Source organism: Procambarus clarkii, chromosome 31 (genome assembly GCF_040958095.1).
Source record: "Procambarus clarkii isolate CNS0578487 chromosome 31, FALCON_Pclarkii_2.0, whole genome shotgun sequence".
NCBI classification, from domain to species: Eukaryota; Metazoa; Arthropoda; class Malacostraca; order Decapoda; family Cambaridae; genus Procambarus; species Procambarus clarkii.
In genome coordinates, this window is record NC_091180.1 from 12391232 (window position 1) to 12417517 (window position 26286).

The window sequence follows — 26286 nt, forward strand, 5'->3', positions numbered from 1 at the left end:
TTGTGTTGGGTAATTAGAGGACGTAAGTGATTTTGGGTAGGTATACCATACCAAGTGGTTGGGTACCATTGGGTTGGTTGGGAGTTGAGTAACCCTGTCCCATCACAAGTAACTGGGCACCATTCCTTTCCCCGTCCCATCCCAAATCCTTATTATGACCTCTTCTAAGAGCTATATAATCGTAATGGCTTTGCGCTTTTTTAAGGTTCGGAATTTAATTTTCAAGCACTAATTAATTGCATCAATTATCTTTTAAATTTTTTATACAATTGGGCTGCACGAGTTTAGCAACATAAACTATAAATAACTTTTTGTTTTTTAATTTACCTCGGTTTCATTAAAGATGAATATCTTATTAAACAAAGAATGTTATAATAACAACAAGACTCGCGTCAACCATCTGGCAGTGTCAAGTGAAAAGCTATCCTCTTTTGTAACGCATTTCTCCGAATTAATTTTCTGTAATTCTAAATAAAAGTTAATATTTTTATCAGATAATATTTGAATTCATTTTTATTCAGAGTACTTAAGATTATAATTAATGGTTGTTAATGACGAGTGGGTGTAGTTGGTGTATTGACTGCTGTTGTTGTTGTTTGCCGGGAACAGCAAGGAAGAGCGCTCTGGCGGTCTTGGATCGCAAAATAAACGAAATTTTGTCAGAATTGCGTCAAAATGTCTGATCTGGAGGATGCTGTGGAGCCCATGGAGGTTGGGGAGAACTCCGTAAGTAGAGTCAGTCGAGTATAATTCCTGGGTGGGAAGGAAATGGCAGGAATCCAGGATGTTGGACCGCGATGCTTTCAACTAGGCAATACTTCATTGTTGCACTAGTTGTAGAGTTGCTTATATGCAGTAATACCCAAAAATATCCTCTAAGGGAATCAAGCAGGGCGTCAGTGATGTCATACATTGTATATAAAAATTGCATATAAAAAAGATAGTTTTGACAGGTCAAGTTAGGTAAGGATTAGCACAGCCAATTGTATAGTTAATTACTTAGTTAATGATAGTATTCTGTATTTGTTGACATCAAAGTAGCCTTTGACAAATCAAAAGGGATTGCAATCCTGGATAAGCTTGCATGAATAGGTGTCAAGGGGAGACTTATGAAATGAATTGAAGACCACCTCACAGGGAGGCAAGCCATTGCTTCAACGGAGCAGTCTCGAGAACGATGAGTATGGAACTCGGGACCCCCCAAGGTGGAGTTTTAAGCCCCACACTATTTAACATACTTATGAACGCCATTGCAAATGTTGAATTTCTGGAACAAACACAAGTGGGATATGCAGATGATGTCGTACTAGTGGCTTTAGGTATTGTATATACTAGCTATCTATAAATCCAACATTATGTTTGTAACTAATCTTCTATGTATGTACTTTTACCTGAATAAATATTTGATTTGATTTGATGTCCTAATACAAGCTCCCTCCTTGGGAAAAATTAAACAGTCCATTGAACTCAGTTTCTCACACTCCACAAACAAGACAAAAGCATACTCTCATCACAAGCGGGGAAAAAATGAAGAACTGCAAATTAATGGTGTAACACTTGAATGGGTTGACCACTATTGGTACCTTGGCATCACTGTCGACTCTAACACGGGGAAGAAAGATAAGATTTCTTGAGGTTATCTTGAGATGATTTCGGGGCTTTTTAGCGTCCCCGCGGCCCGGTCCTCGATCAGGCTTCCTTTTTCTTACACTCCCCCAGGAAGCAGCCCATAGCAGCTGTCTAACTCTCAGGTATCTATTTACTGCAAGATGAACAGGGGCATCAGGGTGAAAGAAACTGCCCATTTGTTTCTGCCCCCACCGGGAATCGAACCTAGAATCTCAAGACTACGAATCTGAAGCCCTGTCCACTCAGCTATCAAGCCCTAAACCAGCTCATAGGAACATGCAAAAGTTGACTCGGGGCACTGAAGGCTATGACCTGGAATGGACATGGAGCCTCTATTGCCGTGCTTAAAATGATGTACACAGCCTGTGTGCGCTCTTGTCACAAACTATGCTGTGCCAGTTTTGTGCACTTATTCCCAAAACGATATGAAAAAACTTGAAAGTATACAAAATAAAAGCCATGACAATCATTCTTGGGATCCCAAGCACTCGCTAAACATCTAATCTACGAGAGTAGTTGTCCCTCCCTAGTGTTAAAAGCAGAATTAAGGAACTGAATCTCTGGGTATCAGTTAAGATACCCAGAGATCCCTTTTGCAGTGATATTGCCAAGAAAAAACTTGAGTTCTGTGTTACAGGAGGAAATAGGAAAAGCATAAAATGGCATAACTGATCAGTATGCTACCTCGAAGAACTTCACCTGCTTGAGCAAGCCCATGAGCGCCTGCCTGTAGAGAGGATGAGCCCCAGACTCATCCGTCTTGGGAGGATGACCCATGCAGGATTATCATCAACGAGATGACAATGAAAAAGTCCAATATGTTACCACAAGAAATGAGGCACAAGTATCTTGAAGAAATTTATAAAGAAGCCTGATATGAATTATATCAAATCTAGACTGATGGGGTCATCTAATCCTACCAAAGGCAGGGCTGGTGCAGCATACACTGTAATTAGTCTCCGTGGTGTAGTGGTAAGACACTCGCCTGGCGTTCCGTGAGCGCTTTGTCATGGGTTCGTAGCCTGGCCGGGGAGGATTTACTGGGCGCAAATCCTTAACTGTAGCCTCTGTTTAACGCAACAGTAAAATGTGTACTTGGTTGTAACAACGATTCTTCGCGGTGGGAATCGTATTCCAAGGACCTATCCGAAACGCTACACGTACTAGTGGCTGTACAAGAATGTAACAACTCTTGTATATATCTCAAAAAAAAAAAAAAAATAATAATTGGGAATAATGCCTTTTAAACTGGAAATAATGAAAAAGCACGTATTGAGAAATTATGCCTCTTCAACGCAAGCAGAGCTAACTGCCATTGTTATGACTTTAGGATTCCTTGAACAAAACACTAACAGTACAGTGATCCTCACTGATTTCAAAACCAGCACTACAAAGCCTTAGTAAAAATCTGGCAGTAAACCTTGCAATAGTCACCAAAATCAAGATAGCTGTGAAGGTACTAACCAATCGGGGAAGAGTTGTCAAATTCCTGTGGATCCCCTCCCATATTGGACTCTGGAAATGAGCAAACAGATTTCCTGGCTGCTGAGGGTGCTGAAGGAGACCGTATTGAATACTGTAGTTCATATCTAAGACTTCTACAAACTACAGGTATTGTTGGGCAACATCACCATGACAAGGTAACTGAGGAATGGAGGATAGAAGAACAAATCTGTGAATTTGTACACTGGTACAATATGGTTGCAGCTGATATTCCCAACGCTTTGGAAGAAGAGAAGGTGGCCAAGAGTAGGAATCGGTAATAGCAAGAATTCTTCTTGGATAAAAATATCCATGGAGATTTGGGATGGAAACAACAGTTCAACAGCGGAGTTGCAGAATCTGTGATGAGTGACGGACACCGACTTGACCAGCATCTGAAAGAATGTGAACATCTAAGAGTCATTAGAAATATGTGTGTAGAATAATAAACCCCAACGTGTTTGAGTTAGGAAAATACTATTTGTCAAATATAGATACTATTCTTAAAAGATTCTCCCATTTTTTATTTTGCACCTGTAAGATAACTTAAATTTTAGGGGGCGACAATGTTAATTTTCTTGTTTTGACAAGCTCTTCACTTAAGACAGTAAAGCAAGTCCCAGCTGTGTCTGGGTACAAGTGACAGGATGAACAACCCAGCGGGTTTTCTTCCTATTGGGGAGTGCTGTATATGCTGCTATGACGGTATGTGTTCACTTACAGGATGAGTGGCGCTGCCCAATAAACTCGCTCCTCGCGGAAAAATTAAAATAACAAATTAGGTCGTTAGATTGTTAGGTTTGTTTAAAAAGTTGTAATGATGGAGCAGAATTACCTTTAAAGGTCTTTAAGAACTTTATATGTTGTACATCTGCTTCAACAAGGAGGCACAAAACCAAAGGGATAATGTACAGAATAATGGCATGCAGAACACAGGAACATTCCCTTGGCCCACTAAGAACATCATTAGGAGTCTAAGTTACTTTTACACTATTTCCAGAAGCCTAGTAAAAAGTATGCATTGTGTGCATACACTGTGGCTGAGAACCCCAAGAACCTTGGGGTTCAGTGAATAGGGGAACAGGAAGACATAATTAAAGGGGAAGTCCATCATCCAGGACACCACCAATCTTTCAGGAAGGACAGAACAACAAGGCAGGTGGTGTGATACTATATACAGTACAGTATATAAAAAAAGATAACCTAACTGCAAACCAGCATTGAGGAACTAAGCAGCTTGGGATCCTCAGAATCTGTATAGTGCAATATACTAGCACGAAATGGTAGCAAACTGGCAGTGGGAGTATGCTATAGGGCCTGGTCATTACTACTTGAAAAGCCTTGAATCATCTTGTATGTCATCCTCGCTATCAGACTCCGTTGACATAGCAGAGGTTTCCCCCATTTCCTTTATAAGTAAGTTGTCGTCGTTCCCTGTAGTGGTCAGCACGAGTTCACAACTTGCAGGAGCGCTCCCAATGCATGTCTGTCATTAAATATGCTTGCTGACATTTTTTTTTAACAATTTGTTTCTTCAAATTAATAACATTTAGCCATTTCAGCTATTAAAAATATCCTCATTTTGAACCAGGCTATATTTGGGTGTGCAATAACAAGTGCCAATTCTTGTGGTGTTATAAATATTTGCATTAGCGAACAGTTAAGAAATCTGATTTTCTGAAACAATATTGTTAGTAATTAATTTTAGACTGTGTAACTTATGATGTACAATAGAGTACTATATTTCTGTAACTAGCTTCTGTGTACACTACTATTACATTTTTTTGCAGAATGAATCTTCATCAGCAGAGACATCATCATCTAGCAAAGCCGGTGCAGAATACGAGAGCAAGATGGAGACGGATAGGTCCAAGAGGTTTGACTATCTCCTCAAACAAACAGAGATCTTTTCTCATTTTATGGTTGGTGCCAGAGACAAGACTCCAACCTCTCCCCTGAAATGCAAACCCGGGCGTCCTAAGAAGACCGAGACTCGCAAGCCATCGGTGATTGGCGAGTGAGTAACTGTTGTGCGAGTCACCTTTAGTATGTTCTGTGCTGGACTCTGTGTTTTGTTTAGAATATTAATTGATGATCTTTTAGTTGCATTCAATATGTTATATTTGGCACAGTGTAAAGTTTTTGTATTTGTTATAAATATAGTAATGAATATAAATTGATCTGTTGTTGGATATTGCCATTGTGGGTGATATGGAAATATCTTGTTGCTAGTTTTGGATGAGTATTAAGCTTTCTTGGAGGACACACTTTAATGTTGAAATATAATTTTCAACATAATACTGTAATGACATAACATCTAACATTACATGCATTACTATGCCGTGGTATTGAAAAAGAGTCTGTTCCCCCATTGTTTCTTTGATTTTAACTTTGTCAAAACTTTAGATTCATGCTAATAGAGAAAGCATTAACCACTGAAGGGTTTAAATGTAGCGCGTTTAATGATGGGTTCAGGAACTGTTGTATTTTGTCTTTTCATTTTTTTGTTTTCATAGTAACTAGTGTATGTATGAACAAGCCAAATGAAATTTTGAACGGTGGCAACTAGTGTCAGATTATTAAACTGTGTACATTTGTAGCAGGTTCAGCAGTAAGTTTTCAGAATAAGTTTATAATTATCTAAATAATATTTATAGATATGGAAAACACCTAAGATGTATTGGATGGCTTTTTAGTCTTATAGGCCGTGATGGGGAAATGGAGATGTACAGTAAGAATGTTAGGATAAGAAAATAATTTTTAACTAAAGAAAATTAAAGAAACTTAAGTTTTTAATTGAAAACAAGGCAGTGCTTTAGAAAAGAATTTTGGTGTGAAGGAACATACGAAGCCTAGAATGATGGGTCAAGGAGAACTGCTTATTCTTGCTCAATATAATTCTTTATTTTTGTTAGCTTCATGAATATTAATGTTCCTTTTGAATACTCGATACAGTAGTTTGTTTTAGACAATTTTAAGTTATTGTATAAAATTTGATTTGGTCAATGACAAACTTCTCAGCCATAAAATTTAATAGAGTAAATTGATGTTGGTAACTATTTGACATTTGTACAGTATCACTAGCAAAAATATGTACAGTATTTGTGAAGAAGAGAAAACACTTATAGTTATTTAAAACTAAACACTGTAGGTCCTAAAATTAATATTTTGGAGGACCCCAACATGGGGGTGTCTTGTTACTAAATTTAAGTCTGCCAAACTGAATGTAGTGTTTCCTGATCATTAAATCCCATCCATAATAGGGCTAGCCCTCCTATATTCAATTTACAAAGCCAAAACTCGTGGAAAATTTAATTAAAGGCTGCAGATAAGTAACAAAATGTATCTATTAAATATTCTTTATCATCAAGGGCTACGTATTCGGATTTTGCCAGTTTATGGACGGGAAAATCTGTGGATCAACTGGATGAAAACCAAACTAAGGACCTAAAAAAGTGAGTTGTTAAAAATGCCATGGATCATGTGGACTGCCTTTGTTTGTAATGTGAGAGTACTGTACTTACAAGTAGGGCTGGCAATGGCCAGTTAATAATAGGGGCTGGAGTTGCCACCCATTTTGAAAATAGTTGTAGGACAAGTATTTGTCAGTGATTACAGGGGGGGGGGGAAGCAGATTTGCCATTAATTTTGAAAATTAACAGTAGCAGTCTTAAAATAATTAAATAATTGGAGAACTGGCCATTCTAAAACTAATTATGATTTACAGAAAATGGGAAAAAGAGGATAAACTTTACTAAAATGTGAATATTTTGTCTAGGAAATATGTGTCTTATATATATATTATTGTATTGTATTTATAGTGAAGTGTTGGTGAAAGATGGTTCTTGTAGGATTCTGGAAAGGAATAAGCCATCATAGATGTTGATAGTGTATTGTAGGAAATTTGCCTGTTATTAAACTGTGCTCACTGAAATTACCAAAAGATATGAAAGTGTACACGCACAGTTATCCTTACAATATTTTGTAACACCCAGTACCGCACACACATGCAGTCAATTATCGGTAACTGTATATGTATGATTGGCTCCAATGGGTCTCAAATTTGGTTGGGCACGAATATTAGTTTCTACCCTCGAATGGGTTAATTGGCTACTGATGAAATGTCTATGGAAATGAGATAAAGCTTTTTACAGTTTAAAGATTCATCAAGCACATTTTCCATTCCTTGTTTGTCATGAGGATATATCCTAGCTATCATGAGGACATATCCTAGCTGTCATGAGGACATATCCTGTCATGATGACAGCTAGGACATATCCTAGCTGTTATGAGGACATATCCTAGCTGTCATGAGGACATATCCTAGCTGTCATGAGGACTTATTCTAGCTGTCATGAGGACTTATTCTAGCTGTCATGAGGACATGTCCTAGCTGTCATGAGGACATGCCCTAGCTGTCATGAGGACATGCCCTAGCTTTCTTGAGGACATATCCTAGCGCTCTTGAGGACATATCCTAGCTCTCTTGAGGACATATCCTAGCTGTCATGAGGACATATCCTAGCTGTCATGAGGACATATCCTAGCTGTCATGTGGATATATCCTAGCTGTCATGATGTAACATTCCATTTGAATCTACTGTTGTGGTGAGAAGTAATCAGAGGAAGGGAGGAATAAGTAAGGAGGAGGAATGGGTGAGGAGGTGAAAGGTCAGAAAACGAGGACACGAAGGGGGGGTAGAAAACGGGATCAGATGGGAGAAGGGAGGAGGGAGGAGAGATGAAGGAGTAGTAGAGGAGGAGTAGGAGTAGACTGAGTAAGAATAGAGTGAGAGGGAGTAGTGTGACTCTTAATATTGATGTTAATTACTTGAAATACATGCTGCCACCATCCTGTCAGTTCTACAACATTTTCCTCAATTACTAAATAGTGTGACAGGAAGCACCATTCACTGAGGTCTTTACTGAATAAATTCATGAGTAACCCACCAGCTGGGTGAGGTGAGGGGGAGACGTCATGTGGCTCACTTGCCACCTTGTTATCTCTATTCGAGTTTTCCTAGAGAGATCCGTAATGCTGATCTTATAAATACTGTCATGGGATATTGATGTAAAAAGAGGAATGAATAAAATTAAAGCTTGTTATTCTACACTTAAATTTTAATACGCTTAAAGTATTTACCTTTCCAGTACTTTAACACTAGTTCTGCACTTATAGATGCTTTGCCTACTTACTATATTAACACTGAATTAGTAAAAGAGGGGAATTAACCACTCCACACTCCTCAGTCATACATGACTAACTGGTTCAAATTCTACTAACACTCATCAACCACTAAGACACCCTGGTTCAACAAGCAATGCTGACACTCTTACCTCGCTCTCAGATGGATGCACCCTAGGTGGGTGACTGGGTGTCACCTACCAGGGTGAACAATGAGGGAAGGAACTATGTTGAGGTCCACCCCTTGGCCAGACTCCACTATGACTGATCAACCACCCACTTCCCACCGTGGGAAGGGTGAGGTACTTTTGCAAGCCAGAACAAGGGCTTCCTTGTTGGAGAACTGCTGACAGCAGGTGTCAGCCTGGTTGAGCTTGCTCATACCACCTCCCACTCTTACTAAATACGCACACATGCGCACACCTCACACACACAACATAAAATTACAACTCATAATTAACATGAAAGAGTGCAAAACACTTGCACTGTTACAATGAGGACATATCCTAGCTATCATGAGGACAAATCCTAGTCAAAATTATGAACATTTGTTCATTCCATGTCACTTTAATAATTTTTCTATGGAGGAGCCCCGTCAGCTCCCTTGAACTATTGGACTGATATTAGCTAATATTAGTATGAGGTTTCAGTTATATGGAGTTGTCATGCCTACCGGAGACCATTAGCCAGGACCTGGTCCCCTCGGAGAGGTGCAGGGAGCAATGGCCTATGAAACTCACATGTATGAAAGTAATCATGTCTGCCATCGACCGGGGTTGAGCACCCAGAAAGTTAGGCGCTCCAAAACAGATCCCTCCTGATAGAAAAATTTCAACCTGAAACTAAACCGCCCTTTCCCTGGGCCTTCGAGGTTGCTCACCTGACAGGGGCAAGTTTGTCTAAATAATATATGGGGGTTACAACCTGTCTTGGCAGCACTAGTGCCTGGATTTTCCGTAGGGATACATACCCCTTATGGACTCTGAAACCCGTTGGGGCTTGGTTGACCGATGGATGTATCCTCAGAGTCCCTTCTTGCCTTGTGCGAGTTTGAAGATTGTTCAATTGTTCCTTTCTCAGGGTGACGATTTTACCTCCATCATGCTGCTTGTTGGGCTGCCGACACCTTCGACCCGGAGTCTTGTGACACTTGTTCGCCATTTGTAATCCAATTTACCTGCTCTGCTGTAGCTGATGTTAGGGGTCAAGCAGCATTGCATGTCAGGTTTTGGTTGCCGGCTCAAATGCCCCGGTGCTGCCCTGTTTTGGTTTTATTGACTCGGAGTTAGGGACGTTGGTCACTCCGGCCTTGGTTCAGTCCACACCCTTTTGTCCTCCTCTTGTTGGTGTGGTTCACCGTTCTCATCATCCCCCCCCCCCCCTCCTGCTCCCGGCTCCCTAACATCTGAGGGTTTCGTGTTCGTGGCAGGGTTTAGCTGAGGATAAGACTCGGCAGCTCTGTGGGTTTCCCTATTTGATGCAGGGACGGAAGCATTTGAGCCTGTACCTCCCCCTGAAGCTTCTGGATCCTTCCATCAGGACCCTTTCTTAGGTGCCTTTTCTTTGGACACTGCCTTTTCTTCAAGGATGGAGGGTGTTGAGGACGGCTCTGCCCCAGGGTCCCTTGTTGGGGTTCCCCTGGGCTTTTGAGGGAGCTCGCCTGCGAAGGTTGGGCTTTTGTGCCTTCTGGGTTTGGGTTTTTCATCCCCCTTCTCCCATCTGCGTTAGTTTCCCACATTTGCAAGCGTAATTTTGGCGCCATTGCTACAGGCAGTGGATGGATTGTTTTGGTGGTCATTTTGCTTTTCTGCGTGCGTTTCTTGGCCCGACCGCCAGGGCGGCACGGTTACTTCTTTGTTTACATGTAGCTGAGAGTGTGCGCTCACGTTTTTGGGAGAGTTCTTCACCTTCCGGTGGTGTTTTACCCCTGATGCAGTTTCACTGTTTTGCAGGCGCTTTTTGTTTGTTGCCGTTCTCTTTCTGGTTTATTGGTGTTCCGGGGTGGGTGTTCTCCCACTCCCGGAAGGGTTGTGCCGGGGTTTGGGTCTTTGCAGGTCGAGGTGGGCCTTTGGTGCCAGCTTCTGCGCTGGTGCCACTTCCGGAGCCGTCTTCGTTTTGTCGGTACAGTGCTCGCTCTGCTTGGGGGTTGGCGTCTCGGATGGGGGCGCTGGTCCCTTTCATGGGTCGCCCCATTGACGGGGCAATAAGGGGGAAGCTGACGCTGTTTGCCCACACTTGGTCCTGTGTTTCATGGGTGTTTCGGGTCGTGTCTTCCAGCCTATGGTGGCATTGGGCGGCTCCTCCTCCTCCTCCTCCTCCTCCTCCTCCTCCTCCTCCTCCTCCTCCTCCTCCTCCTCCTCCTCCTCCTCCTCCTTCTTCTCCTCCTTCTTCTCCTCCTTCTCCTCCTCCTCCTCCTCCTCCTCCTCCTCCTCCTCCTCCTCCTCCTCCTCCTCCTCCTCCTCCTCCTCCTCTTCCTCCTCCTCCTCCTCCTCTTCCTCCTCTTCCTCCTTCTCCTCCTCTGGGGGATTCGGAGCTGGCAGGGCAAGCTTCTTCCCCTTCGCTTCGTCAGGTCATCTTGGAGTGGTTGGTTGATACCTGGTTGATACCTGGTTGATACCTGGTTAATGGGGTTCTGGGAGTTCTACTCCCCAAGCCCGGCCCGAGGCCAGGCTCGACTTGTGAGAGTTTGGTCCACCAGGCTGTTGCTTGGAGCGGCCCGCAGGGCCACGTACCCACCACAGCCCGGCTGATCCGGAACTTCTCTTAGAAAACCGTCCAGTTTTCTCTTGAAGATGTCCACGGTTGTTCCGGCAATATTTCTTATGCTCGCTGGGAGGACGTTGAACAACCGCGGACCCCTGATGTTTATACAGTGCTCTCTGATTGTGCCTATGGCACCTCTGCTCTTCACAGGTTCAATCTTGCATTTTCTTCCATATCGTTCACTCCAGTACGTTGTTATTTTACTGTGTAGATTTGGGACCTGACCCTCCAGTATTTTCCATGTGTATATTATTTGGTATCTCTCTCGTCTCCTTTCTAGAGAGTACATTTGGAGAGCTTTGAGACGATCCCAATAATTTAGGTGTTTTATCTCGTCTATGCGTGCCGTATATGTTCTCTGTATTCCCTCTATTTCAGCAATCTCTCCTGCTCTGAAGGGGGAAGTGAGTACTGAGCAGTACTCGAGACGGGACAGCACAAGTGACTTGAAGAGTACAACCATTGTGATGGGATCCCTGGATTTGAAAGTTCTCGTAATCCATCCGATCATTTTTCTGGCTGACGCGATATTTGCTTGGTTATGCTCCCTAAACGTTAGATCGTCGGACATCATTATTCCCAAATCCTTGACATGCTGTTTTTCTACTATGGGAAGATTCGATTGTGTTTTGTACCCTGTATTATGTTTCAGATCCTCATTTTTGCCGTACCTGAGTACAGTACCTGAAATTTATCACTGTTAAACATCATGTTATTTTCTGCTGCCCAATCAAAAACTTTGTTGACATCTGCTTGTAGTTTTTCAATGTCTTCAGCAGAGGTAATTTTCATGCTGATTTTTGTGTCATCTGCAAAGGACGACACGAAGCTGTGGCGTGTATTTTTGTCTATATCAGATATGAGAATAAGGAACAGTAGCGGTGCAAGGACTGTACCTTGAGGTACAGAGCTTTTAACATCGCTTGGACTCGATTTTATCTGATTGACTGTTACTCTTTGTGTTCTGTTCGACAGGAAATTGAGTATCCAGCGTCCTACTTTTCCAGTTATTCCCATTGACCTCATTTTGTGAGCTATCACCCCATGGTCACATTTGTCGAACGCCTTTGCAAAGTCTGTGTATACAACATCTGCATTTTGCTTTTCTTCTAGGGCTTCTGTGATTTTGTCATAGTGGTTGAGTAACTGTGACAGACAGGATCTTCCCGCTCTAAATCCATGTTATCCTGGATTGTGCAATTCATTGTTTTCCATAAAACTGGAAATTTGATTCCTAATCACTCTTTCAAACACTTTTATTATGTGTGATGTTAGTGCAACTGGCCTATAATTTTTTGCCAAGGCTTTACTTCCCCCCTTGTGCAACGGAGCTATATCTGCAGATATATATCTGCAGTGGGGGTGTGCTTGGGCGTGGCCGAAGCGACCTCGTCCTTCAAGTGGGTTTTCCACTTGTATCCAGTCAGAACAGGACTGTGTAGTTCTGCAGTTCATTTTAAATTTGTCCCGTTTGAACCACTGGATTCCTTGCCCCCTGCTTTCGGATGACCACCTTGTCCCAGGTCTGACTTCTCTTGGAAAAGGGTTCTTGGATAGTGTGTCTGGACCTCCGGGATGCATATTAGCGCGTCCCTATTCATCCGGGGTTCAGAGACTGGTTAGGTTTTGTGGTGAGGCATCAGGCCTATTGCTTTCATTGCCTTCCTTTCAAGCTGATTCTGGCACCTCACATTTTCATGAGTCTTACCTGGGGTCGTGGTGGCCTGTCTGCGTCTCCTAGGTGTTCGGGTTTTGGCCTACCTCGACGACTGGTTGGTCTGGGCTCCCTGCCAGTCCACGTGTCTGCTCATCAGGGGTTTCCCAGCTTGCTGGGTTTGTGGTCCTGGTGAACTAGAGGAAGTCCCAAGACAAAGGAGTGTATAAAATTATCTTGTGCAGTCTGGTAGATGCAGGTATTTCATGGGTGCACGTTGGGAAGGGGAGGAAGAGAGCGAGTGCCCCATGTCTTGGTTAATGTTGCTAGGCTGAAGTCGATTAATTCTAACACTCAATAAATGGATATTTAGCACAATTGTTGCTTAAGTTTGTCATGTGATGGGTCATGTAATGAGCAGAACAATGACTGTACAGTATAGAGATTGAACCCTCATCACTATTTTGTGCCATGCCCCAGCCTCTATACCTCTCAAAGGTTGTCATAACTCCTGGTGAACCAATACATGCCAAGCTTGAAATGGACACAACCAGATAAACTTGTTTTAACCCTTAAGCTGCGCATGGCGTATATATAAACCATGAGTAACATGTCCCACTGTGTGTATGGCGTATATATACGCCATAGGGTGCCAGGCACGATTCAAATGGCCCGAGGCTACACGGTATCACATCGGCTTCCTCAGGGCTCTTGTAAACAGATGCCATGTTTAAAAAAAAATTGTGGGCAATATTCTCCGGTGTGTGAGCCACAGTACTGTGGGAGCAACCAAAGCTGGCACATGCAGCATGAGCTAACAGCATTGCTGCTCTGCTTGTGACCACAGCATCACCTAAAAATGTCAAAATAAATATGTAACTGTTATTATTTAACGATGACAGTATTACAGATGACTCCTGATAAAACACCTAAATTATTGGGATCGTCTCAAAGCTCTCCAAATGTACTCTCTAGAAAGGAAACGAGAGAGATACCAAATAATATACACATGGAAAATACTGGAGGGTCAGGTCCCAAATCTACACAGTAAAATAACAACGTACTGGAGTGAACGATATGGAAGAAAATGCAAGATTGAACCAGTAAAGAGCAGAGGTGCCATAGGCACAATCATATAGTGCCTGTGAGGAGGGGCAGAAAGAGGACCACTCTAGAAAGAGAACGGAGACGACTGTACAGGAGAAGGAAAAAAATAACGGAAATGCTTCGGCAGACACAACTATCACAAGCAAGGAAAACAAGCCTAAGCAGGGAGATTGAGGAAATAGAACAAACGTTGAAGCGATCATATGAGTCTGAGGAAATGGAATTGGAACAGAAAGCTATACAAGAGATAAGGAAAAATCCGAAATATTTTTTCACATACGCAAAATCAAAATCCAAAACCTCGACCAGTATTGGACCGTTAATTACAAATGAAGGTACGTACACAGAGGACAACAAAGAGATTAGTGAAATTCTAAGAAGCCAGTATGAGGCTATGTTTAGCACACCAATAAACAACATGAAAGTTGATGACCCAGACAGCTTCTTTATGAATGACATTCAAGCTGCAGATAATATAACGGATATTACCACAAACTCGGAAGACTTTGAAAGAGAAATTGATAATATGCCTATGCACTCAGCTCCTGGGCCTGACTCATGGAATTCAATATTCATAAAGAAATGTAAAGTACCAGTAGCGAGAGCACTCAGCGTAATATGGAGAAAGAGCCTGGATACAGGGGAGATACCAGCAGCACTTAACACTTTCGCTCACCCCGCGCGCCACCCCTCGACACTGGCGATATGGGCCCCAGCGTGTCACGGAAGCGCGCGTTAATTCCGAAAAGTGTATACTCTCTTCAACTTTGTCACCTCAATTCTCCTTCTACGAGAATAAATTTGGTATCATTGTGTTCGCAATAAAATTCTCTACAGCACTAAATGCATATAAACTCCAAAAGCCCGGCTAATTACCCGCAGCAAACAGAGAAAGTGCGAACGAGTTACCCGGGAGCGCGCAAACGGGATAAAATGTTTTCACTATTTTCACTCTGGTCACCTCAATTTTTGTCCTAGGTCTTTCATTTTGGTCTCAATGGGTTCGTAATAAAATTCTCTAGAGGAACATTAGCATATAAAAAAAAACACCTGGTCACGCTCCAACCGCCGACGAGTTGAAGACGGGCCACGCGTTAGCCGTGAGTGAGCGCTCAGAGGCCTTCCTACTACACTCCCAATTCCCACCCTTTTCAAGCCTTTCTTTCGCAATTTTCTTCCTGGAAGGGCCTTGTTCATGATTACTATCCATCGTGGAGTAAGCGTAGATAGTTTCTAAAGCCGCAGTAAGAAATATAGCCACGGAAAATAGCCGAAATGTTCACACGTTTGAGATGCGAGGGGAGACGACATTGGTCACAACAGTGGAGCAAAGACAATGGGCCCACGGCGTGTGCCAAGCCGCCTGAGGGCCACGAGGCTCAACAAAGGAAATGGGAAGACATCGGCGCACATTTTAAAACCAGTCCCCAAAAAATCGGATACAAACCTGATTTTTGGCGAATTTTTAAAGTGGATGACGCAATGCTGCGTCATCCCCGGCATTACCGCCAGTAAACGGATGACGCAATGCTGCGTCATCCCCGAGCGAAAGTGTTAAATCTGCAGATATAGCTCCGTTGCACAAGGGGGGGAGTAAAGCCTTGGCAAAAAATTATAGGCCAGTTGCACTAACATCACACATAATAAAAGTGTTTGAAAGAGTGATTAGGAATCAAATTTCTAGTTTTATGGAAAACAATGAATTGCACAATCCAGGACAACATGGATTTAGAGCGGGAAGATCCTGTCTGTCACAGTTACTCAACCACTATGACATAATCACAGAAGCCCTAGAAGAAAAGCAAAATGCAGATGCTGTATGAACAGACTTTGCAAAGGCGTTCGACAAATGTGACCATGGGGTGATAGCTCACAAAATGAGGTCAATGGGAATAACTGGAAAAGTAGGACGCTGGATACTCAATTTCCTGTCGAACAGAACACAAAGAGTAACAGTCAATCAGATAAAATCGAGTCCAAGCGATGTTAAAAGCTCTGTACCTCAAGGTACAGTCCTTGCACCGCTACTGTTCCTTATTCTCATATCTGATATAGACAAAAATACACGCCACAGCTTCGTGTCGTCCTTTGCAGATGACACAAAAATCAGCATGAAAATTACCTCTGCTGAAGACATTGAAAAACTACAAGCAGATGTCAACAAAGTTTTTGATTGGGCAGCAGAAAATAACATGATGTTTAACAGTGATAAATTTCAGGTACTCAGGTACGGCAAAAATGAGGATCTGAAACATAATACAGGGTACAAAACACAATCGAATCTTCCCATAGTAGAAAAACAGCATGTCAAGGATTTGGGAATAATGATGTCCGACGATCTAACATTTAGGGAGCATAACCAAGCAAATATCGCGTCAGCCAGAAAAATGATCGGATGGATTACGAGAACTTTCAAATCCAGGGATCCCATCACAATGGTTGTACTCTTCAAGTCACTTGTGCTGTCCCGTCTCGAGTACTGCTCAGTACTCACTTCCCCCTTCAGAGCAGGAGAGATTGCTGAAATAGAGGGAATACAGAGAACATATACGGCACGCATAGACGAGATAAAACACCTAAATTATTGGGATCGTCTCAAAGCTCTCCAAATGTACTCTCTAGAAAGGAGACGAGAGAGATACCAAATAATATACACATGGAAAATACTGGAGGGTCAGGTCCCAAATCTACACAGTAAAATAACAACGTACTGGAGTGAACGATATGGAAGAAAATGCAAGATTGAACCAGTGAAGAGCAGAGGTGCCATAGGCACAATCAGAGAGCACTGTATAAACATCAGGGGTCCGCGGTTGTTCAACGTCCTCCCAGCGAGCATAAGAAATATTGCCGGAACAACCGTGGACATCTTCAAGAGAAAACTGGACGGTTTTCTAAGAGAAGTTCCGGATCAGCCGGGCTGTGGTGGGTACGTGGCCCTGCGGGCCGCTCCAAGCAACAGCCTGGTGGACCAAACTCTCACAAGTCGAGCCTGGCCTCGGGCCGGGCTTGGGGAGTAGAAGAACTCCCAGAACCCCATCAACCAGGTATCAACCAGGTATCAGAGAGCACTGTATAAACATCAGAGGTCCGCGGCTGTTCTACGTCCTCCCAGCGACTATAAGAAATATTGCCAGAACAACCGTGGACATCTTCAAGAGAAAACTGGACGGTTTTCTAAGAGAAGTTCCGGATCAGCCGGGCTGTGGTGTTTTTTTTTTTTTTTTTTTTTTTTTATTATTTTCTACCACAGACGTGGCCACACATTTACAATGCTAACCATCATATATACATTTTCTTCTGTCCTCCATGGACAGGGTTAGAGAAGTGTTAAACATACAGTTCAAGGGTTTATTGAACACTCAACCACAGAAGGTGATTCGGTGCTTTTAAAATGCTAAGCTAACCTACATACGTAAATACATAGATACACAGATTTACGTATGCCCTACATAAAGTATTAGATGTGTCTTTTACAGTGTCATTAATGTACATTCACAAAGGTGAAATGTAATTCTGATCAGCTTCCATATATGCTTTATACCCATACATATACATACACACACACACATACACATACATATATACACACACACATGCATTCACATACATTTGTCTCATTTACCCTGACAGGGTGAGGTAGCTGATAAAGAAACTAGTGTGCAATTAAGCACTTAATCACTGAAGGTGATGAAGGTGCTTTTACAAGCTCAGGTTATATAGTTACATCACATACATACATTGTATGATTGATACATTACATGGTCAATTTTGGATACAAGTCCAATATATCATCAAGTGTTCCAGTACTCATATAGTAACTACAGAGTTCAGCATACCTTAGCCCAGGAGGGCGAAAGTCAGTCAGTATTGGACACTCTACAATATAATGTTCAAGAGAGTGCATGTTTTCTCTTTCACAAAGTTGACACATTGTGTACTCGACATTTGGGTTTTGAGAAAGCTGCCAGATACGTCTATATCCCAGGCGTATTCTGGCCACTTTAACATCACATTGCCGGGTTCTTGTTCTATTAGTCCCATATGTGAATGTCTCCTCACGATATCTATCATAATATTTAATGCTACAACTTTCAGGTCTTTGAGAATTTGTTAGGTCGGTGAGATTTTCATTAGATATTTGTTTAAGTATTCTCTTTGTCACTGCTAATGAAACACCCATATCAATTTCTACCACTGGTTTTCTGCAGGCTGACTTAGCAAGCATATCAACAGTGTCATGCCTTGAGATGCCAACATGTGATGGTATCCATAGGAATTTAATCTCAAATCTGTTTTCTTTGGCAGCTAAAACATTCATTCGAATATCACTGACTATTTTCTGGGTGTCACTAGTATGTGCGTTCAATGCCAGGAGTGCACTCTGCGAGTCACAGTATACAAGTCCACTGCCTTTGTCTTTTAAAAATTCAGTGGCAAGGTATATGCCTGCAAGTTCGGTTTGAGTTGTACTTGCCCAGTCATTGACGCGCTTCATTGCTGTATGTACGAGAGAAGATTGTTCAAATATGTTACATGCACATCCGATACATCGTCCACCTTCTTCTACAGAGCCGTCGGTATAGCACTGATAAACATCGTTACCCATACTCTGAGTACTTTCAGTGATGCTTTTCAGTGTTAACTGTTTTAATAATGTAGTGTGCACACTATCTTTCTTGGGCGCATTTACAAAATCAACTGATAGATCCCAGTTATCCCATGGAGTAATTGGCTGATTATTAGTTGAGTTGGGTACATATTTAATATTTTGATGGAGTTGGCTACCTTGTAGAACCAATATACATAATCAGATTTCGTTCTTCTTCTATAGACCTCAGGTGAGTGTAGCATATTAGAAAGTTTAGCTTGAAACTTCATGTGTTGTCTAGATCTACTCAATGCCTTCACTCCGAAAACTGTGCTAATAGACAAGATTCTCTCACTTATGGTAGGTAATTTTAACTCTGCTCTCATGTTAACTATTCTCGTGGACTTTGGAGCCCCAAGGATGAGACGCATAGCTTCATTTTGCAAGGTTTCAAGAGATTTCAGCTCTTTGTCAGTATACAGTGTGAGATGTAGAGCATTGTAGTCAATCACAGAGCGTATAAATGATACATAAAACATTCTAGCAAGTCTCACGTTAAGCCCATGATTGACACCAACAAGGACCCACAAGGGCTTTAATCTCTCCCAAAGTCTCCTCTTGAGAGAAGAAAGGTACCCAGGGTCGTTAATGGGGACACCAAGGTATCTGTAAGACTCGCAGTTCTCAAGTGCTCGCCCATCTATATGATAATTGGGTGGTGGAATACCACATGGAATGAGGGCACGAGTTTTCTGTACAGAGATAAGGAGGCCACATTCCTCAGCTCTAGTAGCAAAAGCGTCGAGCAGAACCTGCATTCTAGGCTCGGTGGCAGCCTGTAAACATATATCATCAGCATAACAAATGACAGTGTCTTCATTATTAGTTGGAAGATCTTTAATAAGTTTATGCATCAGAACGTTGAACAACAAGGGACTGAGGACCCCTCCTTGTGGAGTTCCCAGTTCAAAGTGTTTGCTCTCTGTGCTTTTAACACCATTAAACAAAACATATGCTGTTCGATTAGACAAATAGCCCTTTATCCATTTCAGTAATTTTCCTTGTATTCCCAGCTCGGCTAGCTGTTCCAGTATGATTTCTCTGTTTGCTGTATCAAAAGCTGCTGCTAGGTCGATGAAGACTGTTTGAGGGGAAGCTTCAATATGTGCGAAGTACTCAGCAAAACAGTGTTGTGTACTGAGCCCAGGCATAAATCCAAACAGTTGGGGTGACAGGTGCCCCTGTATACGATACATGAGTCGGTTTAGAACAATACGTTCAAGCACTTTACAAACACACGATGTTAGAGATATGGGTCTATAATTATCTGAGTGTGGTTTGGGGATGGGAACAATGACACTCTTTGTCCAAGCATCAGGTAATACTCCTTCACGTAAACTCATCTACTCTCTCTAAGCTTCTACTCTCCTGAAATTTTCGCTCAAGGGGATTAAAAGGTTCCTCTATGGCCCAGTCCATTTTTGTTACCCCAGCGAGTGATTGCTTCTACTCCCTGAAATTTTTGCACGAGGGGATTAAAAGGTCCCTCTATGGCCCGGTTCATTTTCGTTACCCCAGCGAGCCTTGCACAGACATCGCTAATGGTCAATGACGTCACCAGCTAGCTGCTCAGCGTTCCTGCACAGGCACGTTCAAGGGGATTAAAAAGCCGGTCTATGAGTCGTGTGTTTTGCGTTACAACAGTGACCCTGAAACCATCATCCCTAGTCTATTTTAAATTTCCTATTTACTTCCAACCATCGTCCATTGCAAAAGGGGAAGGAACACAGAGCACGAACTATCATGTATCTCAGCGTTCCTGTGAGTGAAATATCTTGTAGGTATTGGTGTGGCAGGACATATTATGGCTAATAATTGGTCTGAAGTTGTTTGTGTTGTCCTCTCATCTTCCAGGCTTGTGTTATTATACCATATTTTTCAAAAACTGATGCACTAACTTATAACTAAATTCTCTTGGTGGCATTTTATTGGTATTTTGGAACCTGAACATATTGTAAACATTTAGGACAGAAATATCATTTGAGTTATAACAGTAATTTCTCACAACATGAGCCTGCACAAACACTAGAGTGAACTAATCTGTGTGTTCCATTTGTCAGTTAAGGAACTCTAAATGTTCTCCCCTGCCAAAGTCAAACTAAAGCTGGAAACACTTCTTTTTATTTACGAACCTGATTATGGAAAAATACAGCTGCTATTTTCTCAGAGAAAATTATGCAATGCATGCTAGCCTGGAGCTTACAGGTAGTTGGGTGGGTGTTGTTTGTGCATCTGCTCCAGTACCGACAGCTCAGACCCCATGGGAATGGTGAGCAATGCTTTCCTTTTGAAATTTTGGACTCATTCGAACTCAGCAGTACAGGAGTTTGTTTTGACTCTTTCTGGATGCCTTCCCTGGTGAAGTGGTGAAATGTCACTGCTCCCCCATTCCTCTGTGACGGGACCAGGTTCTGGCCCTGGTCACCAGTAGACCCAAGAACTCCATGGCTGATGTGATCTGGTAGAGAGGGAACTATCTCGGTATATAGCTTCAGTGAGCCACTGGGGCTCACCCAGAAACAGGTATTTCCTTCCATTTGGTACTGGTTTTATTGAAGTACTGTAGTATATATAGAATGAGTGAAGTACAGTATTTTTGGAAAATGTTGACACAGTAATTAACACTTTGGAGGTTTAGTTTCTGCGCATTCCTGACTAAACATTCTGGGCTCTCCAGGCCAGTCATGAGTTGCTTAACGGTGCAGCGGTGCAAAAATTTTGTAGTCATTTTACATTCAGTTATTTGCCGGGTTATAACTATAAATTTAATGTCAAAATGTCCACAAATAAACTTGCCAGAGAACAGATGCAAGTTTAAAAGTACTGTACTGTATGCATATAATAGATTATTTTCCTCTATGCACGATACCAATTGTAAACATCAGGCTCACCAGGTCCCGCTCAGCAATGCTTGAAATATTTAGTCTTTTTACGTTTTCAAAGTTATTTGTTGGGTTATATCTATAAATTTGTTGTCAAAATGTCTATAAATTAGCTCTCTAGCCATTGCACTGCACAAAGCACCTTAAGGCGCTCTGAGGGTTGTTTTTTTTTTTTAATTAGGCCATATTTTAAGTTTTTTAATGATTTTCACTCTTTGTGATTTGAAATGAAAATAATTGAGTTTGGAAACATTTTGACATTAACATTAGCTGAACATTTATAAAAGTAACAAAAATGTCCTTAACAGCTGCACCATGAAATGAAGTGTGTTTTTATGTGCAACATATATATGTTGATGGATATATGAATGTTAATGAATTATAATTGAATGAGGAATTTTAGTATCATTTTGAATGTGAAAGTGTTAATTGGTTAGAGTGCTAAGGTGGCATTTAAATAGCTGTACTATACTGTTGTAGAATTTTACACCTGAGTAAAGTGGGGGTTTTAGATGGAGAAACTGTTCATGTTTGAATGATGTATAAATGGTTTTCAGTAAAATGTCCTGAATTCCGTACAGAAAACAGGAAATTCTGTACAGAAACAGGAAATATATTATGAGTTGGTTTTACCACTGATTAGGACATAAGTGACCAATCAGTGAGTGTTGACATTGTAACAAGTCAGCTAGATAATGAGGTGGTCACATACTAGAGAGTTCAAGTGAGCATCTGTGTTTTAGTAGTAATGTAGGGATGTTTGTGCTCCTGGGTTTTCGTTGGTCAGTCAGACTGAGGGGAAACGGTAACACTATGTTAGGAAATTGCAACTGGCATGGTTGCTTGTACTGCTGCTGAAGTGTTATGAATTGTAATGCCTCTTTTCTGGGTTCTCAATTCATAGTTTGGAGGTACAATATTGCATCAATGCTAGTTTTGTAACACATGGAAATAATGCCAGTGCTAATAACTTAAAGTTGTATTAACATTAAATGGAAAGAGTTTATTAAGAATTGATTCCAATGGAAAAGTTTGAGCTTTTCACCTAGCCGTTAGCAGCTGCTTCATATAAACATTTGTAACCTCACTTTCTGCCGGTAAAACATCAAATGATCAGCTGACTTAAGTGATAGTATGGTATTGCCCTTTAAATAACAAATGTTTGTAAACAAATATTTAAATTTTGCCACTAGTTAATGGATATTTACACATTATCGGGCCCCCATAAAAGGCAAGCTTTAAATAGTTTTACATTGAGAGATGTAAAGGGAAAAGGTTTTGACTTGATTAACCAGAAGGTTATGCATCTCAACTGTTTGTCTGCATATATTAATATCTCAACTGAGAAGAGATGGCATCCTGAAACTGTGAATGTTCTCACTTCTCACTAGCTAAAACCAGGTGTTATTATTTTTTGTTTTTGCTTTCTCTTTCTAGCCGCGTGAAGAAGTTATCAGCTGCAGCTGCCGAGTAAGTCACCTTTCCTTTTACTATTTCTGCAAGAAGGTAGAAAGGGATTGCCATAGTCAGCTCCTTATTGATGTTTCTCTCTCTTCTCTGGCTGATTGGAGGTCTTTGCCCAGGAGCATGTTTATACCTGGTGGTGGAAATCTCTTGTAATTCTCATAGACCGTAGACATTAAGAGCCAGATGGCCAAGACATATTTTCAAGTACTGTAATGGAAAGTGACATTGAAACCTCTCAATATTATTCTCAAATAAGATATAATTTGTTGACAGTGCCCAACAACTATTAAAACACTTTAATGGAATCGGCACATCAACACTTGGAGATAACCTGCATCACGAGCCAAGATTTAGAAGATTTCTTAATACTGTATTGAATGAACAGTGAAGGAAGAAAATAATGGGTCTGGTAGGTGAAGCTGGTGTAGACTGTATTGTTACATTGGTACTGTATAGTTATGCCTCTGGTTAAAGCATGTCCTACATCTACCAGATATTGGGTAATGTTTCTCTCATACTTTAACATTAGTGAGGAATACTTCCTCAGTGTAATATTGCCTCCTCTTCCTTGTTCTTTATTATTATTATTATTCTACTTTTTATTTGTTGTGACAAATTTCAGTTTTCACCTTACTTAACAGTGAAGTGAAAATTGGGATTTATTGGTCAGTTACAGCTTGATATTCATCATGAGTAAATTATAGTACCAAATGTCTTAGTTATTATAAGACATGTAACTTTCCAATTACAGAAATGTTGCAGATATATATTGGGGTCACCTTGGGCAACTGTTTTTATCTTTTTTGTAATTATAACTTGCAAACTTTCAGGGTTTTCATTAGGAGCCATTTGCTGGCCAAGTTGACAGCTTGGGTTAATGTATAAGGTTTTTTCATTGTTGCCAATACAGTGTTTGTTTTTGTTAATTTATCAATTTAATTGTAAAGCTATTATGATTTTAATTGCAGTGGCATCACTTGAGTTTATTTAATGGTTTGTAGTGTAAAAATTGCAGATTCTTGAACAGCAGTCTCTTCAAATAGCAGTTAAACTCACTGGTTTGCATACGAGTGAAGCCTCGGGATTATGTTTTGAGTGTATCTTAGCTGAAAATTATACTTAGAGAGAATTATAGTTGAGTGTGTTATTCATACTACAAGACTTGACCCATTCTTTCTTAGCCACCGTCACCGCATGACAGAGCAGGAAGAGGACGAGGAATTGCTCGCCGAATCGAACAAATCATCCAAGATTATCACCCGGTTTGAGGAGAGCCCAAGCTACGTCATCAATGGAGAGATGAGGGACTATCAGATCAGAGGGCTCAATTGGATGATCGACTTGTATGAAAACGGTATAAATGGTATTCTTGCAGATGAGATGGGTCTTGGGAAAACGCTGCAGACAATATCTCTTCTTGGGTAAGAATTTATTGTTGTTGTCGCTCAATTTTATATACTGTATCTGCTTTATTTTTGCTCAAATATATTGACTCTTTATATTGATGTAAAGAAAGTAAATTTGGCTTTTGCATCATGTAAATAGAATTATTCCTTTGTTGTTTGTGTTAATCCAAATAGAATCATTTAATTTATGTTCATAATTTGTATTACTCTTGGCACAGTCACATTCATATATTTCATAAGATGGGTGCTTTTATTCACTAATCAGCATGGGACATTAATTTGGACTTGACTAAGATATTTCTTGATTTTTTGTTGTTTAAAGCCTAATTCCCCAATCAAATTTGTTATTAGCAGGGTTCATTAATCCTTGTACTGCTCAGTTATTTAAAAGTATGACATCATAGTGTGTATGATAAAAAATAATTAACAAATCAAATGGGTAAACAATTGAATGAGGTGAGTTGTGAATAGGAGGAAATTGCAAGTACTGAGTGTAGATGTTTAGGGGTTAAAATTGGTATAGTTTAAGAAGGATGGTTTTTAGGTGTAAATGAGTATATTATATATCAAAACAGTTCAGAAAAATTTAAGTACTGCATTAACAGTAATAATAACTTTAAATTCTTAATAATTCCAACAGTCAATACAGTATGTGCATTGTATGCTGAAACTATTTTACAATTTGTTATTCTGTGTGGTATGTTCTTTTATACCGTATAAATCTAGATGCTGTTCTGTTATTTGTTCTTCACAGGTCTTGGTTCCCCACATTTTTATAGTGTGATCTTTCTAGATACATGAAGCATTTCCGCAACATTCCTGGCCCTCATATGGTCATCGTGCCTAAGTCAACACTTCGTAACTGGGAGAACGAGTTCAGACGATGGTGTCCATCGTTGCGTGCAGTGTGTCTGATTGGTGACCAAGAAACTAGGGTCAGTAATGTGTGTCTACATATACGACATCAGTATTTTGTTAAAAATATTGCTGTAGAATATTTTTTAAATACAGTACAGTACTACAATTACAGTGCGTGTCGTGATTTTCATTCTACATTACGTATATAAATTATCATTACTCAGTTTCTCAGTTTTTCTCTTATTCCGGTAGAAGTTTTTCCTCCATTTGGTACCTTGTGCTTACCTGTCAATCCTAACCTATCACTTGACTATAAAGGAAGGAGATACAGCCTCTTATTCCCTGCCTTCTAGACTTTTATACCTGACACTTAACCACTGCACTGTGCAGAGCGCCTTGTGGCACTGGATCGAGGATGCGCAGAGCACCATTTGGCATTTATAGTTATAGGGAGCAATTCAAAACTTCCACGGGTACACATCCTGTTCCTCAGGACTTGTGTAAACAGATGCCATCTTGAAAAAAAATCATCAGCATCTATGCTGGCTGTGAGAGCCTTAGTACTAAGAGAGCGACCAAAGCTGGTGCATATAGAAACTGCGCACAGCACTGTTGTGCAGCTAGGGGCCACAGCACCACTTAGTAATGATGAATAAAATAGGTAACAAATTATTTTGCGTTGATAGTATCATAGATGATCCTGACTGTGATAAAGACTATGTATAATGTTCAGGTATCGGTGAATACAATGCTAGTTATGATATTCCCAGCATGAGGTACAGATACAGCACCCAGCCATTGTTTCCTGCATCTACGCACAATGAAACGACCTTATATTCCTTCACTAATGTTCATTTTGTTATGGAAATGGATTCATACTTGAGATTTTGTGACAGGAATATGATAACATTGGTTTTGTAGCTAGTCATAGTGAGATGAGTAGAATATTGGAGGCATTGTCTTGCATCATGTGACTGCCGGTGTCGTCTGCTTGTGGCTCCATGCTGTGTTTTGATTTCATCACCATACCCACCAGAACTGCTTATTAGTATGTTATGGTGTATATAAATGTTGATAGTGATATATAACATGCATATATAGTGTGATAACAACAAGAACACTGGTTGATCTAAGAATATATGTCATCATACAGTATATGAGCTTCGTATTTTTGAGAATAGTTCCACACATTGAACTATATA

At 40.9% G+C, this 26286-nt stretch overlaps 1 protein-coding gene across 4 annotated transcripts in view; it reads left to right on the plus strand.

The window, feature by feature from the left end:
• The first annotated feature begins 581 nt into the window (after positions 1-581).
• LOC123758614 (chromatin-remodeling complex ATPase chain Iswi) overlaps positions 582-26286 on the plus strand; it is a 103285-nt gene continuing 77580 nt past the window's right edge. Inside the window, exons 1-6 of one of the 4 annotated variants that reach the window (XM_045743068.2) lie at positions 582-726; positions 4902-5128; positions 6483-6566; positions 22791-22823; positions 24002-24241; positions 25020-25161. In XM_045743068.2, the coding sequence (XP_045599024.1) occupies positions 676-726; positions 4902-5128; positions 6483-6566; positions 22791-22823; positions 24002-24241; positions 25020-25161 (777 nt within the window). In that variant the 5' untranslated portion in view covers positions 582-675. The remainder of the gene's footprint in view (positions 727-4901; positions 5129-6482; positions 6567-22790; positions 22824-24001; positions 24242-25019; positions 25162-26286) is intronic. The other 3 variants (XM_045743069.2, XM_045743070.2, XM_045743071.2) reach the window with 3 other exon arrangements.